We start from the raw sequence: 14514 nt of genomic DNA on the forward strand, positions 1-14514 counted from the left end.
TTCACTGTACACTGTCTGACAGGGGAACTGCACAAATGTTTTCATGAATGTTCTCACCTTTGGCTCTATGGGTTGAAAAGAAAATGCCTAGGCATCACTTCAGATCAAATAAATCCATCTCTGGGCAAGGGATCCAGAAACCAGTGATTTCTTAAAAAGCTTTCTAGATAATTTTAATGTACAGTGAGTGTTGAGAGCCACTGAAATGTGCCGAGATGGGAAAGATGCTGATGGAGGCTAGAGAGAGGTGGGGTTGACCAATTAGGCATCATCACAGACAAGGCAGGCTTCCTCATGTCCATGCTGGTGAGTGAGTGAGTTTTGGAATGTGAAGAACCAGAGGCTACAATCAGCTTGTCACTGGACTGGTGCTAATGAGCTAACCCTGTGAGAGTGAGCATGGAATCAAATTGGCAGACTCCTGAAACATAACCAGGACAAGGCAAGCTGGTACTTGAACAATATACTTAGTTGGGTGTTTAATCAAGCATAAAGAATTCACAGGGGGAAAAAAAACAGACTCAAGGCAGTTCAAAGTTAGGAAGATTTGTGGTAGAGACATAAAAAGGAAGTTTCAAGGCTTTTTTCTCCTTCTACCTCCCAAGAGATGAGCAGAAATGAGGGAGGGAAAATTGAAAAAAAAAATGTGCCCCATCTAGTCTCAGGACCTACATCTGGGAAAGGTAACCACACAACTCATAGGTAGTTTACAAACTTCCCACTGTATTCGTATGTGATTCCTCATGAGTCAGCTTACCCCGTGTGGTGGGTGGGATAGGATTGGCCCCTGTAGGCTCTTATATTTGAATGCTTAAGGAGTGGCATTAGAATATGTGGCCTCGTTGGAGTAGGTGTGGCCTTGTTGAAGGAAGTGTGTCACTGGGGGTGGGCTTTGGGGGTCTCAAGTGCTCAAGCCAGGCCCAGTGTCTCTCACTCTCCCTGCTGCCTGCCGACCCAGATGTAGAACTCTCGGCTCTCATCAGCACCATGTCTGCCTGTGTGCCATGCTTCCTGCCATGACGACAGTGGACTGAACCTCTGAACCTGCAAGCCAGCCCCAATGAAATGTTTTCCTTTATAAGAATCACCATACTCATGGTGTCTCTTCACAGTAATAGGACGCTGATTGAGATACCACCACCACCCCCAAAACCATGTTTATTTTTGGTTATGACAAAACTCAGAATGTCCAGACAAAAGGTAAGCTGGGTTCAGATTGATTCTTGTGTTCTGGCATGTGAAACTGGACCAGACGTGGGCCTCCCCCCACCTGGAATGTCCATCTTTTGACATTACAACAAAGTGTAGTCATTTACAGAGTTCATGCTTAAAAACCATGTGACGAAGCTACAAAGAAAAAAAAATCACCAAAAAGACTCACAATCTGATTTTGTGTTGGCAGGTATTACTAGCTGTCTGGGGACATGCCTGAGGGCCTCGGCCTGCACCTGATGTGATCACTTGCAAGTGTGCAGAGGTTTGACAGTTCATTGGAGAGCTCTGTCACCACGTTCTTGGCTTTGACATGACAGTCTTGCTCTGAAACCCAAAATGACTCTTTTCAGGATCTCGGAATGTCAGCCAGGTTTTAGGTTCTTGACAGTGGTGGAGTGTGTTAAGTTTTGAATCCCCTCAAATGGAGAATAAATTCATCCATAGCCCAACATTAGCTACTGCCATAAAGAACTTTCTTTCTTTCTTTCTTTTTTCCTTTTTGGTTTTTTTCGAGACAGGGTTTCTCTATGTAGCTTTGGAGCTTGTCCTGGATCTCACTCTGTAGACCAGGCTGACCTCGAACTCATAGAGATCCACTTGCTCCTGCCTCCCGGATGCTGGGATCAAAGGTGTGCACCACCACTGCCCAGCAGTATTGAATTTTCTTAGGCATGCTCCCTCTCCCAGGTGAGTTCATGTACACTGAGGTAGGAGCAGGGATGGTCTGGGAGGCCCTGTTTAAAATGGTCAATATACGTAAACCCATCCTCCCAGACTATGGGCAAGCTGAGGTCTTCCTTCCTCCCTTCCTTCCTCCCTTCCTTCCTTCCTTCCTTCCTTCCTCTCTCTTCCCATCCCTGGAGCTATATGTAAAAATGAAGCCAAGCACCAGCTGGCGAGAAAGCACCTGCAATGTGTGTTGCTTTATTTCACTGCCCAGACCATGTAGCCTGTGAAGGCCACAGCTATGGCCTCAGTCCAATGCCATAACAGCAGCGTGCAATTGTTTCCTTCAGAGCCTCACACAAAGCCAGCTACTTTAGCTTTTGGTCCAAGCACAGCTACTGGAGATTCTGTCTGAATGCAAAAGAAAAAAAGACAAATACTTGCATTTTACTGACAAAACAAAACACCTTTAAACCAAAAGGGTGATTTATCTGGGCTGAAAATAAAACCCCTGCCTACTGAAGTCTGGTGCAGCTGAGTTATCACTATTTTGGTCCTATAATTTGTTTTATAAGGTACTAATTAACAGGGCAAAGTCTGTTGCCAGCAAAGTAAATCACATTTTGCTGTTTTCTTCTTTTCTAACAAGACACAGACCTTGTCTTCAGTTAAATAGCAGTTGTAAGGGCAGCAGCAAGAAGGGCGGAGAGCGTGGGAAACCTGCAGAGCAGGACTCAGAAGATGGTGGGAGAGAGGATTGCTCAGGTAAACCCCTCTGGAGAAGAAGCCAGCTTACCCCGGCTGTCCTTATTACCTTTTCCCTGGTCCTGGTCCCTTGTTTCTTCCCTGGCTCTACTCAAGGGACATAAACGTTATAAACACTCTTAAAAGAGAACTCCTTTCCCTGAGTTTTTTCTCTCTCTCCCTCCAGATGCCCCTGACCCAACCTCCCCTTCTCCATGGCTGCTTCACCTACCCTCGGCGACCCTTGGCTCTGGCCTTTGCTCTGTACCTTATTGTGGTTCACCCCTCACCTTCCTTTTCCTGCTCACCCTCTGGGCCTGGCCTCCGGTCTGGGCTCCTTTCTCCCTCTCCTCTCACCCCCATCCCGTTCCTGGAGGTTTCTGGACTGGTCGAGGCTCTGGCTTCTCCTCCCGTCTGGAGCTTCTCTGAGATGTCTCTGAGGGGTGGGGTGGGGGGACGCCAAGAAGGATTGGCCGGGCGGGTGTGGCGAGTAATCCGCTGGAACCAGAACCCAGAGCCTGACGTCACCGGGCCCCGCCTGTCAATCTCGGGCGGGCGCGCTGCTCGCAGCAGCCTCCTTCTCTGCCCCTGCCTCTCACTCGCAGTGACGGTGTCTCCACGACAGGCGACCAGCGCTTTCCTCCTGGACGCCGGGGGCCGCCTCCTGCAGGCAGCTGCTCGGCCCATGCAGAGAGCACAGCCGGGCACACAGCCACGGGGCGCATGACCAGAGATTCCCCGGAGCCCTGACTCCCCAGGTGAGTGGCGGGCTCCCAGGGGTACTTTGAGCGTGTGGGGAAAGCAAGGGGGTAAGAGGCAGTCCGGAGTGAGTCTATCCCGGAGTCAGAGGAGGGAGGCTTAACCACAGCACCTAGCACACTCCCCCCTCAGTCCTTTTGTTCCCAGTTCCTGACCTGAGGTCTCTGGCTCTGCGCTCTGCTTGCTGAGACATCAAACTTTGATTTCAGCACCGCGGACAGCGGCTCTGCCCTGCTAAGACCGTTTACGAGGGGACTTATTTCGGTGCTTGTGCAAGTTCACGTATATTTATCGGATTGTCCATGCGAGTCCACAGTGGAATCTATGTGTGTATCTGCTAAAGCTCAAAAGCTCCGTGTATTTTATCCATCCATCCATCCATTCATCCATTCACTCAACAGGTGCTCACTTATTTGGGGTTCGCACTTTATCCCCACTTCCCCACTATGCTCCATGCTCCTGAGATGGGATATGCAATTTGAGTGAGGCATTTTGAGCAGGGCATCTGCGGGAGAAAGTTCCTCGGTAGCGCGGAGAGCGCACCTGACCATCTGCGGTCCCTTTTCTGCAGGGAGCAACATCTGGCGGCATGAACGCGAGCGCCGCCTCGCTCAACGACTCCCAGGTGGTGGCTGTGGCGGCGGAGGGAGCGGCAGCTGCGGCCACAGCAGCAGGGGCACCGGACACCAGCGAATGGGGACCCCCGGCAGCATCCGCGGCGCTGGGAGGCGGCGGTGGACCTAACGGGTCACTGGAGCTGTCTTCACAGCTGCCAGCGGGGCCGTCAGGACTACTGCTTTCGGCAGTGAATCCCTGGGATGTGCTGCTGTGTGTATCGGGGACCGTGATCGCAGGCGAAAACGCGCTGGTGGTGGCGCTCATCGCGTCCACTCCCGCGCTGCGCACGCCCATGTTTGTGCTGGTGGGTAGTCTGGCCACTGCCGACCTGCTGGCGGGCTGTGGCCTCATCCTACACTTTGTGTTCCAATATGTGGTGCCCTCGGAGACTGTGAGCCTGCTCATGGTGGGCTTCCTAGTGGCCTCCTTCGCCGCTTCAGTCAGCAGCCTGCTTGCCATCACAGTGGACCGTTACCTGTCCCTTTACAACGCACTCACCTACTACTCGCGTCGGACCCTGTTGGGCGTGCATCTCTTGCTGGCAGCCACCTGGACAGTGTCCCTCGCCTTGGGGTTGCTGCCCGTGCTAGGCTGGAACTGCTTGGCCGACCGCTCATCCTGCAGCGTGGTGCGCCCCCTGACCCGCAGCCACGTGGCGCTGCTCTCCACTTCCTTCTTTGTGGTCTTCGGCATCATGCTGCACCTGTACGTGCGCATCTGCCAGGTGGTCTGGCGCCACGCCCACCAGATCGCCTTGCAGCAGCATTGCCTGGCGCCGCCCCACCTAGCCGCCACTAGAAAGGGAGTGGGAACTCTGGCCGTGGTGCTAGGCACATTCGGGGCCAGCTGGCTGCCCTTTGCCATCTATTGTGTGGTGGGTAGCCAAGAGGACCCGGCCATCTACACCTATGCCACCCTGCTGCCCGCCACCTATAACTCTATGATCAATCCCATCATCTATGCCTTCCGCAACCAGGAGATCCAGCGTGCCTTGTGGCTCCTGTTCTGTGGCTGTTTCCAATCCAAAGTGCCATTCCGCTCCAGGTCCCCCAGTGAGGTCTGAACGGCGTCTCCGTGTCCCCTCACCAACAGGACAAACCCAACACGCCAGCCTTTGGTGAGCTTCTAGGTACCTGCTGATGAACTCTTGAGATCTCAGTGGTGTGAATCTGACTCTACAGGAGACGAGGGACTGGGCGTGAACACAACAAACTCACTCAGACCAAGAGGCTTGTTGGCACTTTATATATACAGTGTATACACGTGTACATATATATACAAGTATTTGTGTCTTCTGGAGGTGGTCAGGACCTGGAGCTTCCTGTTATGTGAAAAACCAACCAACAAAATGTGGTTGTATACTCAATTTACATCACATTTGTCAAGTGAAGACATTCCAATACTGCTTAATAATAGCACTTTATTTTTAGCTGCTGAAATGCCAAAACAGTGTTGCCATTTCCATGAGCAGGAGAATGGGAGTCAAAGATGTATTTTTGTTGTATGTGATAGAATATTTTGCTGCACATGCATCGATAAACTACAACATATTTTGTACACAAATAAACACATTATAAGAAATATAATCTGGGGTATGTGATGGATTGTGGAATTATTTGAAAGCTGAATTATGAGTGTGTTCATTTTAAAAGTCTATTACATAGCATCTCCTTCCAGAAAAAAAAAAAAAAAACCTCACCCAAGAAAGCATATATATTGCATATGTGTCCTTACATTTTCCCTGAAATATCAAATCCAGATCAAGGGGTGGGAAAGGTCATGGAGGAAGTAACATTCATATACAGTATTCACAGAACATGGAAGGAAAGGCTGCATGGTACTGGTACAAGTTAATGTGCTCCCTTGGTGACTGAATTAGAAAGACATGTTTCAGGGAACAAAGCAATTCAAGCCACATACGTGCAGCTGTAAACCCTGAAACCAAAACTTCCCAGCATAGATTTACAAATATGGCTTATTCTGATTGTTGTTGATCGGATCTGGTAGCAAGGTGTAGAGCCCAACAAAATGAATCAAATTCTTTTAAGGCAAGATTTTCAGATCCTCATGAGGTAACTGAAGTGTGCCTGGTGTCCTTTCTCCAGGCATTCCTCTTCCAAACAGGCATTAAGACCCTTAACAACTAAACATTCCTCTCTATCAATGGGTCATGAATCAAGGCTAAATGAAGTAAGGTACACCGTGAGCTCACATGAAGAACTATGCACACAAACACATACATTACTATTGGGAACTTAGGAAAATACACACAAGCACATTTGCTCATGGATTTCATATTTATTGGGTACTTATTATATGTTAGGCACAATTCTGGGCCTGCGAATGTGGAAGTGAAATGAACAGGCCAAAAAAAAATCCCTCTATTCTCATGGTATTATATTTTAGTGGGGAGGCTGCCCTAAAAGTAAACAAATATCTGCTTTTACGTTGGGATAAATGCCAAGGAAGAAAGTAAAGGTGGTAGCAACCAGCAGAGCATTCTCCAGCGGTTGGGGCAACTGAGGGAGTCCCTGAGAGGAGCGCCCATTTAGGAGGTAACCTCGGTGAGATGGGTGCCAGGCATGTTAGGATGTAAGGGGACAGCCTCCTGGGCAGAGGGAGCGGCAAACACAGAGGCCTCAGGCGGGAACTCACCTGCCAAGTTCAAGGAGCACCGAGGTCAGCAGAGGCGTCTGAACTGAGCAAGTGGGAGAGGCACCAAACCAGGGCAGTGAGGGCGGGTCTTCTCCAGCTCTGGGGTCACTGCGGGGACCTGGACTTCTACCGAGCTGTGGTATAGCAGTGAGGCAATGCCATTTGTGTTTTTAAAAAATTACTCAGAGTGAGATTGGGGGGGCAGAAAAACGGAGAGAGAAGAGGGGATTGGGGAAGGGGTGACACGATTCAAGGATTGTGAAAAGGCTGTGAACAAACCTGATACCTGGCTAAGTAATTAAAGACAAAATTACTTAAAACTCCCTTGGGCTGTTCCATTGAAAATTAAGTTGGGCAGGGCTTTTCCTGCTCTCACCACCAAGGGAACAGTTCTTCTTCATGTCAAAAGATTCTGTAGGGACAACCAGCACAGCAAGGAATAAACACAGTTATCACCAATAGACCATCAAAACAAAAAGATTAGAAAGGTACTCACAGTTCGGTGTGGGTGCACACCTTTAACCCCAGCACCAGAGAGGCAGAGGCAGGCAGATCTCTGAGTTTGAGGCCAGCCTGGTCTACAGATCGAGTTCCAGGACAGCCAGGGCTACGTAGGGAAACCGTCTCAAAAAAAGAGAAAAAGAAAGGAAAGAAAGAAAATTGTCTCTAAGAGAGCTAGACAGGCAGCAGCAAAAGGCGGGCCGTGGCTGCACTCCCCCTGAGAAACGGCTTCAGGCGCAGAGGCAGAGCTAAAGATGCGGAGCAGTGGTTAGGGTCTGGAAACAAGGGGAAGCACAGACGAGGCATGAAAGAAAAGACAGATCTTCAGGATGACAGCTGGAATTTTACCTCGAGCCATAGAGTGAATGGGATGCCTTTGATATCAGGGAGACCATGAAGGGTAGAGGAGCAATGAAAAGGTGGGTGATGAGTTTTCTGTCCAGTTGACTACCTGGTGGGCTACCCAGATAACTGGTCAAACATTCTGAGCGTTTTGGTGGAGGTGATTTGGAGTGAGATTAACACGTACATGGGTAGACATTGAATAAAGCTGTCAACCCTCCATGTGGGGGTGCCCCAATTACCTGCCTTCTGACTTCACTGGCAACACTGGATCTCTCTGGCTCTACCATAGACGGCCTTGAGACTGTAATCATGTCAGGTTCCTTGGGTCCCCAGTTATTCGGCCTGCTCTGCAGATTTTTGGGTGTGCTAATCCCCATGATAGTACAAGTCATTTCCCTATAATAAATTTCTCACACACCCGTATCCCTCTATTTCTTTCATATTTCACATTTAATGAGCCAGCAAAGTCTACTGCCTTTGCCTTTACATGCATGCACACGTCTTATTGGGTCTTTGTCTGTTTCTCTGGAAAACCCTAATACAGGAAGGGTGGGGGGTTTCAAAAATCAATTCTGGACTCCCAGATGGAGAGCACATGTGGGCAGTTTTTCTATTACACAAACCTCCTGTAGCACTTACTATAAAATCAGCCATCGCTCTAAACACTTGACAAATATCTAATTTAATCTCTACAGCAATCCCGGATTGATGAACTCCGGGCAAGAAACAAATGGCATACTCTAACTAAGTAATTAAGTCTAATCTAATAGAGGGACTCTTTCTAAAAGTGACTATGATTAAAGGAATCCAACAAGGTACCAAAGCTTCCCACCCTCCCCCACCCACGGCTCACTAACAGAGCTGCCAAAAGGGAATGGAGAGAAAGCAGATTCTAGAACCAAGAGAGATTGTTGTAGAATAGCGGCCTGGGGCATGTGACCCTAGTAGAGGGAGGCAGCCCCTCACAACCTGGAGTCTGGTATAGAGTGAGCTGAGAGAGTTAATTACTGGATCAGCACATCTCGGCTCCATGCTACCTCCTGGTGATGACGTTTATTAATTAAGCTGCCAGAAGCCAGAGAGCAAGACAACCAGCTCTGATGTGGAGCACAAAGTCCATTTTCCTGGAGCAGCTGAGGTGGAGTGAAAAGCAGACCTGCCCGTGAGAGCGGAACAGTTACCACAAACACTGTGAGAGAGATGCTAGCATTATGCCCACTTTCCAGATGAGGAAATGGAGGTAGAGAGAGGTTACTATACATGTCAGTAGTTCTGGAGTGGGGTCTAAGCTGACAGATGAACTTGGGACTTGTCAACACATTGATGGTATTTAAAGTCATGGGTCTGGATAGGGCCTGGATAGGGTCACTTTGGGAGTATTAGTTGTCATGTGAGTTTTCCAGCAGAGATGAGAACAAATGTCTACTCACTGCTCACTAGACTCAAGAAAGGATTCCACCAAAGTCTAACTTAGAGAAACAATGCATTTATTGGGTTACTTACAGGAGCGTGGGCAATTCAAAGGCAGCCTTCTCACTGAAAAACCCACCAGCATAGGCACCAGCTCACAAAAGCTGCATTCCTGCAGCTTAACCTGCAGGCAGATCGACAGGCCAGGAAAGTCACCTTGCCCTGGTAGTCTTTTCTACTCATATAACCGGGAGTTAGAGGGATCTTAGGAATCTTAAAGATTTCAGGAACTTCCTGAGACTTGGGAGTTGTTTGTTGGCTGAGTCTTAAAGGACCCACCCTTCAAGATGGAAAGTTTCTAAGTGGAGAAAATCTCTATATAACACTGTTGGACAGAGAAGAGGGCCCAGGACTGAGCTCTAGGGGACTGAAGTGTTCACACATCAAAAGACAGGATTAAGCAAAGGAAGAGAAAGTAGTGAGAGAGTGAGAAAAGCAGAGTTCCCCAGGGAAAGGAGGAAACCAAGCCCCAGGGAGGAGTTCCTGAGAGAATGAGTAAAGAAGGGACTTAAGAAATGACTTGAGATTTTATCATGTCAGCATAGCTGTTGAACTCCACAAAGCAAGTCTTGGAAGAGTGTGAGGAGAAAGAAGCTTAGCTGTAGAAGGTGCAGGAGAAAATTCACTAGCGATCCAGCCTCAAACAGTTCCCAACTGCACACTGCTGACCTTTTCAACACTGTAACACTCTGTGCTTTCTGCATGTAGACGCTTACAGTGCCCATAAATTTAGATATGGAAAGATTAGTGTTATTGTTCACCCATCAAATTAAACTTTTCTCAAGAACTGACTTCTTGGACTGTTCAGCCCCATCACACATGGTTTGAAGTCCGTCTACCCATTGACTCTGGAATGTGTTGGAGTACACTGAACCACAGAGCTGGTTATCAGCATCCCCTAAATGTGAGGGGATAAAGTAACCCAACTCCAGAGACAGGACACAGGGATTAACAGTATGATACACTTTAGAACCACAGATATAAACTTCCTGCAATAAGCACATGGATCTGACTTCAGTCTGCTGATGTGTTAGTTAATATTTAATATCCATCCCTGGCCTGATCACAGTTTGGGGGAGCTAAGAATAGGAAAATGCTAAGCAATCAGTTTGTTAATGATGCTGCCTTATAGAGTGGGCCAGTCTGTGTAATGTCAACAGGTTTGACATTAGCCAACCTATGATGTAACAGTATAAAGCTGTGGGCAGATCTCAAAACATTTCCACACAGAAATGTCACATATTCATTTGACCTATCAAAAACTAATTAAGAATCTTCTATTATAAGACCCTATCTAGTCAGAGAAGCATAGGGTCTTTGAGAAACCCATCCACTTTATTATCTAATGAGTATCCTACCTTCAACAGATTTTAAATTGGGCTACTGACTTTCACCCCCAAGAGCCCATCCTCTATCTCTTATTTACAATATTAATGGCAATGTCATCCTGTAGTTGCCCTCAGAGAAGCCTTAGAAATCACACACCGTTCTATTTCTTTCATGCTTCACGTCCACTGTGTGCTGTGGGATGGTCTGTATGTCAAATGTGTTGCTGATTGGTCAGTAAATAAATCACTGATTGGCCATTGGCTAGGCAGGAAGTATAGGCGGGACAAGGAAAAGAATTCTGGGAAGTGGAAGGCGGAGAGAGAGACATTGCCAGCCGCCATCAGGACAAGGAAGATGTAAGGTACCAGTAAGCCATGAGCCATATGACAAAGTAAAGATTAATAGAAATGGGCTAAATATAAGAATAAGAGCTAGACAATAACAGGCCTGAGCTAATGGCCAAGCAGTTTAAATAATGTAAGAGTCTATATATTTATTTTATAAATGGGCTCTGGGACTGGCGGGACTTGATGGCGGGAGCTGGAGAAAAATTCTCCAGCTACAAATGGCGCCCAACGTGGGGCGAGAGTTTCCACCTAAAAACTTAAAAAAAAGATTCTAAAACGGACCTAAAAACAGCTTCCTAATAGTCTCTCTCAAATAAGCGGCAGCTGCCGATTTGAGCTACTGGCGGGTTCCTAGCATGCACTCTCGACCTGCAATATGGTGGGAATGAGGCCTCTACAAGTAGCACATTAAACTATGTGATGAATTTAGCCTTTGCTAATACAAAACAAAAAAAGAGGTTTCTGGGCTACACGCTACTTTGGTAAAAATGTAGACCCACTATTTCTGAGAGTTACGGCTCCCAGAGCTGGCGGAAAGCGGACCACCACCATGTTGGGAAGCTGAAGTGGGCAGAGCCAGCAGCCACTGCGCAGTTTCAGGCTTAGAAGGCTGCAGTTTAAAAGGAATAGGCTCAAGCTAATATAAAAAAATAAGCCACATAAAGATGACTACCACACAGAGAATCTGGATTATGTTCTCTTTGATATTCGTAACTGCAGAAAAACATTTGATTGTAAAAGCTGTTGAGTTATGCCAAAATGTATATTTTAAAGATACCTTGACTTCAAAATTTGGATATAAGGATATATTGCTTTGGAAAAGAGTCTCTGCTCTTGTTTCCACAGAAAGCCAGAGACTATGGATTTGTTCCAGATTAAGATACATCAGGTTTGACCAGCCAAGACCCCCTGAAAGGTCTCCAATGACACCATGGCCCAGATGATTCAACATCCAGAATGGTTTCAAGTCAACTGGCTCAGACGATACAGCCTCACGGACTACTCCATGATCCTAAAATTTTCTTTCTGTCTCCAGAAGATACAGCGCCCCCCTCCAGCAGGAAATAATAAGAGAAGCTACGCCCAAATTCCCAAATATACCAAGCTGGCTTTAGAGATAGAATTGGCTCACTCCCCCTCTAAACCCAGACATATTGCTCAAAAAAAAAAAATGATTAAGAGATTCTTATGTCCCAAATCAAAAGAGCCCTCTGATATGGGACAGAAAAAAAACAATATTTTTATTTAAATCAGGTTGATTATAAATACAATCTCTTTCTAAAACAAAAAGGGGGATAGTTTAGATATGATAGGATAAAAGGATAGATTAATGAACCTACTTTTAAAGAATAACAACTTATTTAAAATGTTTTACATTGCTATAAATTTTAATTTATTGATACAAATTTAAACTTAATTTTGTTATACTATATATATATTTCTATTCTTGTTTGAGGTATGTTTATATAACTCATTTAAAATTATAATAGATAATTAAAAAATAGATTAATAATTAATCATCTATGATAATCATATTTATAGCCATATTAATTAAGTCTTCTAGATATACATAATTATATTTCAGATAGATAGATAATCTTCAAACACTTCAAAGGCCTACAGAATATGGCATTTACATCAGGACAAGGAAGATGTAAGGTACCAGTAAGCCATGAGCCATATGACAAAGTAAAGATTAATAGAAATGGGCTAAATATAAGAATAAGAGCTAGACAATAACAGGCCTGAGCTAATGGCCAAGCAGTTTAAATAATGTAAGAGTCTATATATTTATTTTATAAATGGGCTCTGGGACTGGCGGGACTTGATGGCGGGAGCTGGAGAAAAATTCTCCAGCTACAACTGTGCCATTGTCTTGAACTTGGAATATACAGGGAATCGAGCCACAGACACTTCTGGACTGCTACGGTCTCCTCTGGTCTGGATTACGTCAGTAGCTTCCTATCAGGGCTCCCACTGCAGCCCGTGTATCTGCAGTCTCTGCCTGTGTCTACAGGGCCATAGTCTCTAAGGAATGAACTTGGGGAGGAGGTCCATGGCCCCAGAAGTGGGGATTTTCTGATCGTAGCCTAGAAGTGACGACATAAATTCCACCCTTAAAGAAGGCAAGCAGGACCCTCTAAAGCTTGAAGCCCAGCACCAGGCTCCACTTGGCATAGCCTATTCATTTCCTATTGCTGATGTAGCCAATCATTTCAAACTTGGTAATGTGCATAAAACAGCACACATTTTATAGAGATCGAAACTAGAAGCTGGAATTCAACTTCCCAGGGTCAGAAATCGGGATGGCAGCAAACTTTGCTCCCACCAGTAGCTCTTCAGGAAGAACATTCCCTAGCTTTTTCTAATGTTCGGGGCAGCATTCCTCGGCTCACGGCTCCTCCCTTACAGTGGCCACACTGCCTCCCTCCCTCTGCAGTTAAACCTCCTGTGTGTTTGTCTTATGAAGACACTCGTGATTACAGAAGTCCTGGCTAGGAAACTGCCAACAGTGTTTCCATTCGAGGGTCACTTCTGCAAAGCCTTTGCCATCTAAGTAACAGACAGAACCTTTGAGAGCTGTGCCAAGAAGGTTACAGTCTGAGACGCAGAACCATGGAAGTCAGCCGAAGAAGAGCCACCGAGGAGAGGCGCAGCTGAGAGCTTGGAGAGAGGTTTACAGAGCATGTGCTGAAGGGTGGTCAGAGCACTGAGAGAACAAGTGAGCCAAGGGCATGGGGGGTGTTAAGTTAAAAATATGGTGTCACAGGTGAACTGAGTGAGAGCAGCGTTAAGGGACAGCAAGATAGGGTGTGAGACTGGGTGCAGCGAGGAGGAACACGCTAAGTTCTTCCACTGAATTTAGTCCCCTGAATTTAGTTCTCCATCTCTCTGTCTCTGTCTCTCTGTCTGTGTGTTGTGGGGATACATTGTGTCTCCCATATATTGTGTCTCTGTCTCCCTCCCCCTCTCTTTCCCCCTCCCGCCCCCCTCTCTCTCTCTCTCTGAAAGCCAAGAATCGAACACATTGTTCTACTGAGGAGGCAGCACTCTACTGAAAAAGACAAGGCAGCAGGAGAGATGCTTGATAGACAAGGCTTGATGAGGAAGGATGGGCTCCGGCTCCGAGACAGAGCGCAGGGAGTCGGTGGGGACACAGCTCCTCTGTTCTGCCGGGGAGGCAAGGCGGGAGTAATTGGTACTGAGAGAGCTCTAAGTTTATAGGTGGTGGGAGGAAGTTCACAGAGTTCCTACCTGACAATCTCCATTTGTCTGAAGGAGGAGTGCCAGTTAAGAGATGATTACAAAAGGTCTCAAGAACCTGAGCTGATGAGTTTGGGAACAAAGCGGGGTACTCGGGTGATGCTGTCATCACTTGATCCAAGTTTAAGATCATAGCAGGTGTTGCGAGAATGGAGAGCAAGTACCATCCTCGGACACCATTGATGGGGATGCAGAAGGGGACGAACACTTTGGGAAATGATCAGGTGGTTTCTTAAGAGGTGAAATAGTCTCACACCACACAATCAAATTGTTCTGCTGATCTTTGTTGCAGAGAAATAAAGGAGTGCATCCATATAAAGACATTCATGCGAATGTTCACAATGGCTGGGTTTGTAAGAGTAAAGAATTGGAAATGACTCGAATATGCATCAACACATGAGTAGTAAATTGTGGTTTATCTATCTGACTGGATACTACTCGGAAGTGGAAAGGAATGAATTAGTGAGCTGTGCAGTGTGTGGAATGAGTCTCCAAATACGTATACTGAGTGAAAGAAGCCGGAGAGGAAGGGAGTAAAAGGACATAACTCTTCACATGCAGAATTCTTGACAATGCATGCAACAGAAATCATGTTATGTTT

The 14514-nt window shown here is 46.6% G+C and overlaps 1 protein-coding gene across 1 annotated transcript; it reads left to right on the forward strand.

Annotated features, from left to right (window-relative positions):
- The first annotated feature begins 3973 nt into the window (after positions 1-3973).
- Positions 3974-5309, forward strand: Gpr6 (G protein-coupled receptor 6). The gene has a single exon (XM_059272947.1). It carries the CDS (start codon positions 3974-3976, stop codon positions 5063-5065), a length of 1092 nt encoding a protein of 363 aa, XP_059128930.1. The 3' UTR covers positions 5066-5309.
- The last annotated feature ends 9205 nt before the right edge of the window (positions 5310-14514 follow it).

The sequence above is a fragment of the Peromyscus eremicus genome, chromosome 8b (assembly GCF_949786415.1).
Source record: "Peromyscus eremicus chromosome 8b, PerEre_H2_v1, whole genome shotgun sequence".
Classification (NCBI taxonomy): domain Eukaryota; kingdom Metazoa; phylum Chordata; class Mammalia; order Rodentia; family Cricetidae; genus Peromyscus; species Peromyscus eremicus.

What these genes read in the sequence shown, in the direction of transcription:
- Gpr6 (XM_059272947.1), top strand. Translation starts at nt 3,974, where the DNA reads ATGAACGCGAGCGCCGCCTCGCTCAACGACTCCCAGGTGGTGGCTGTG.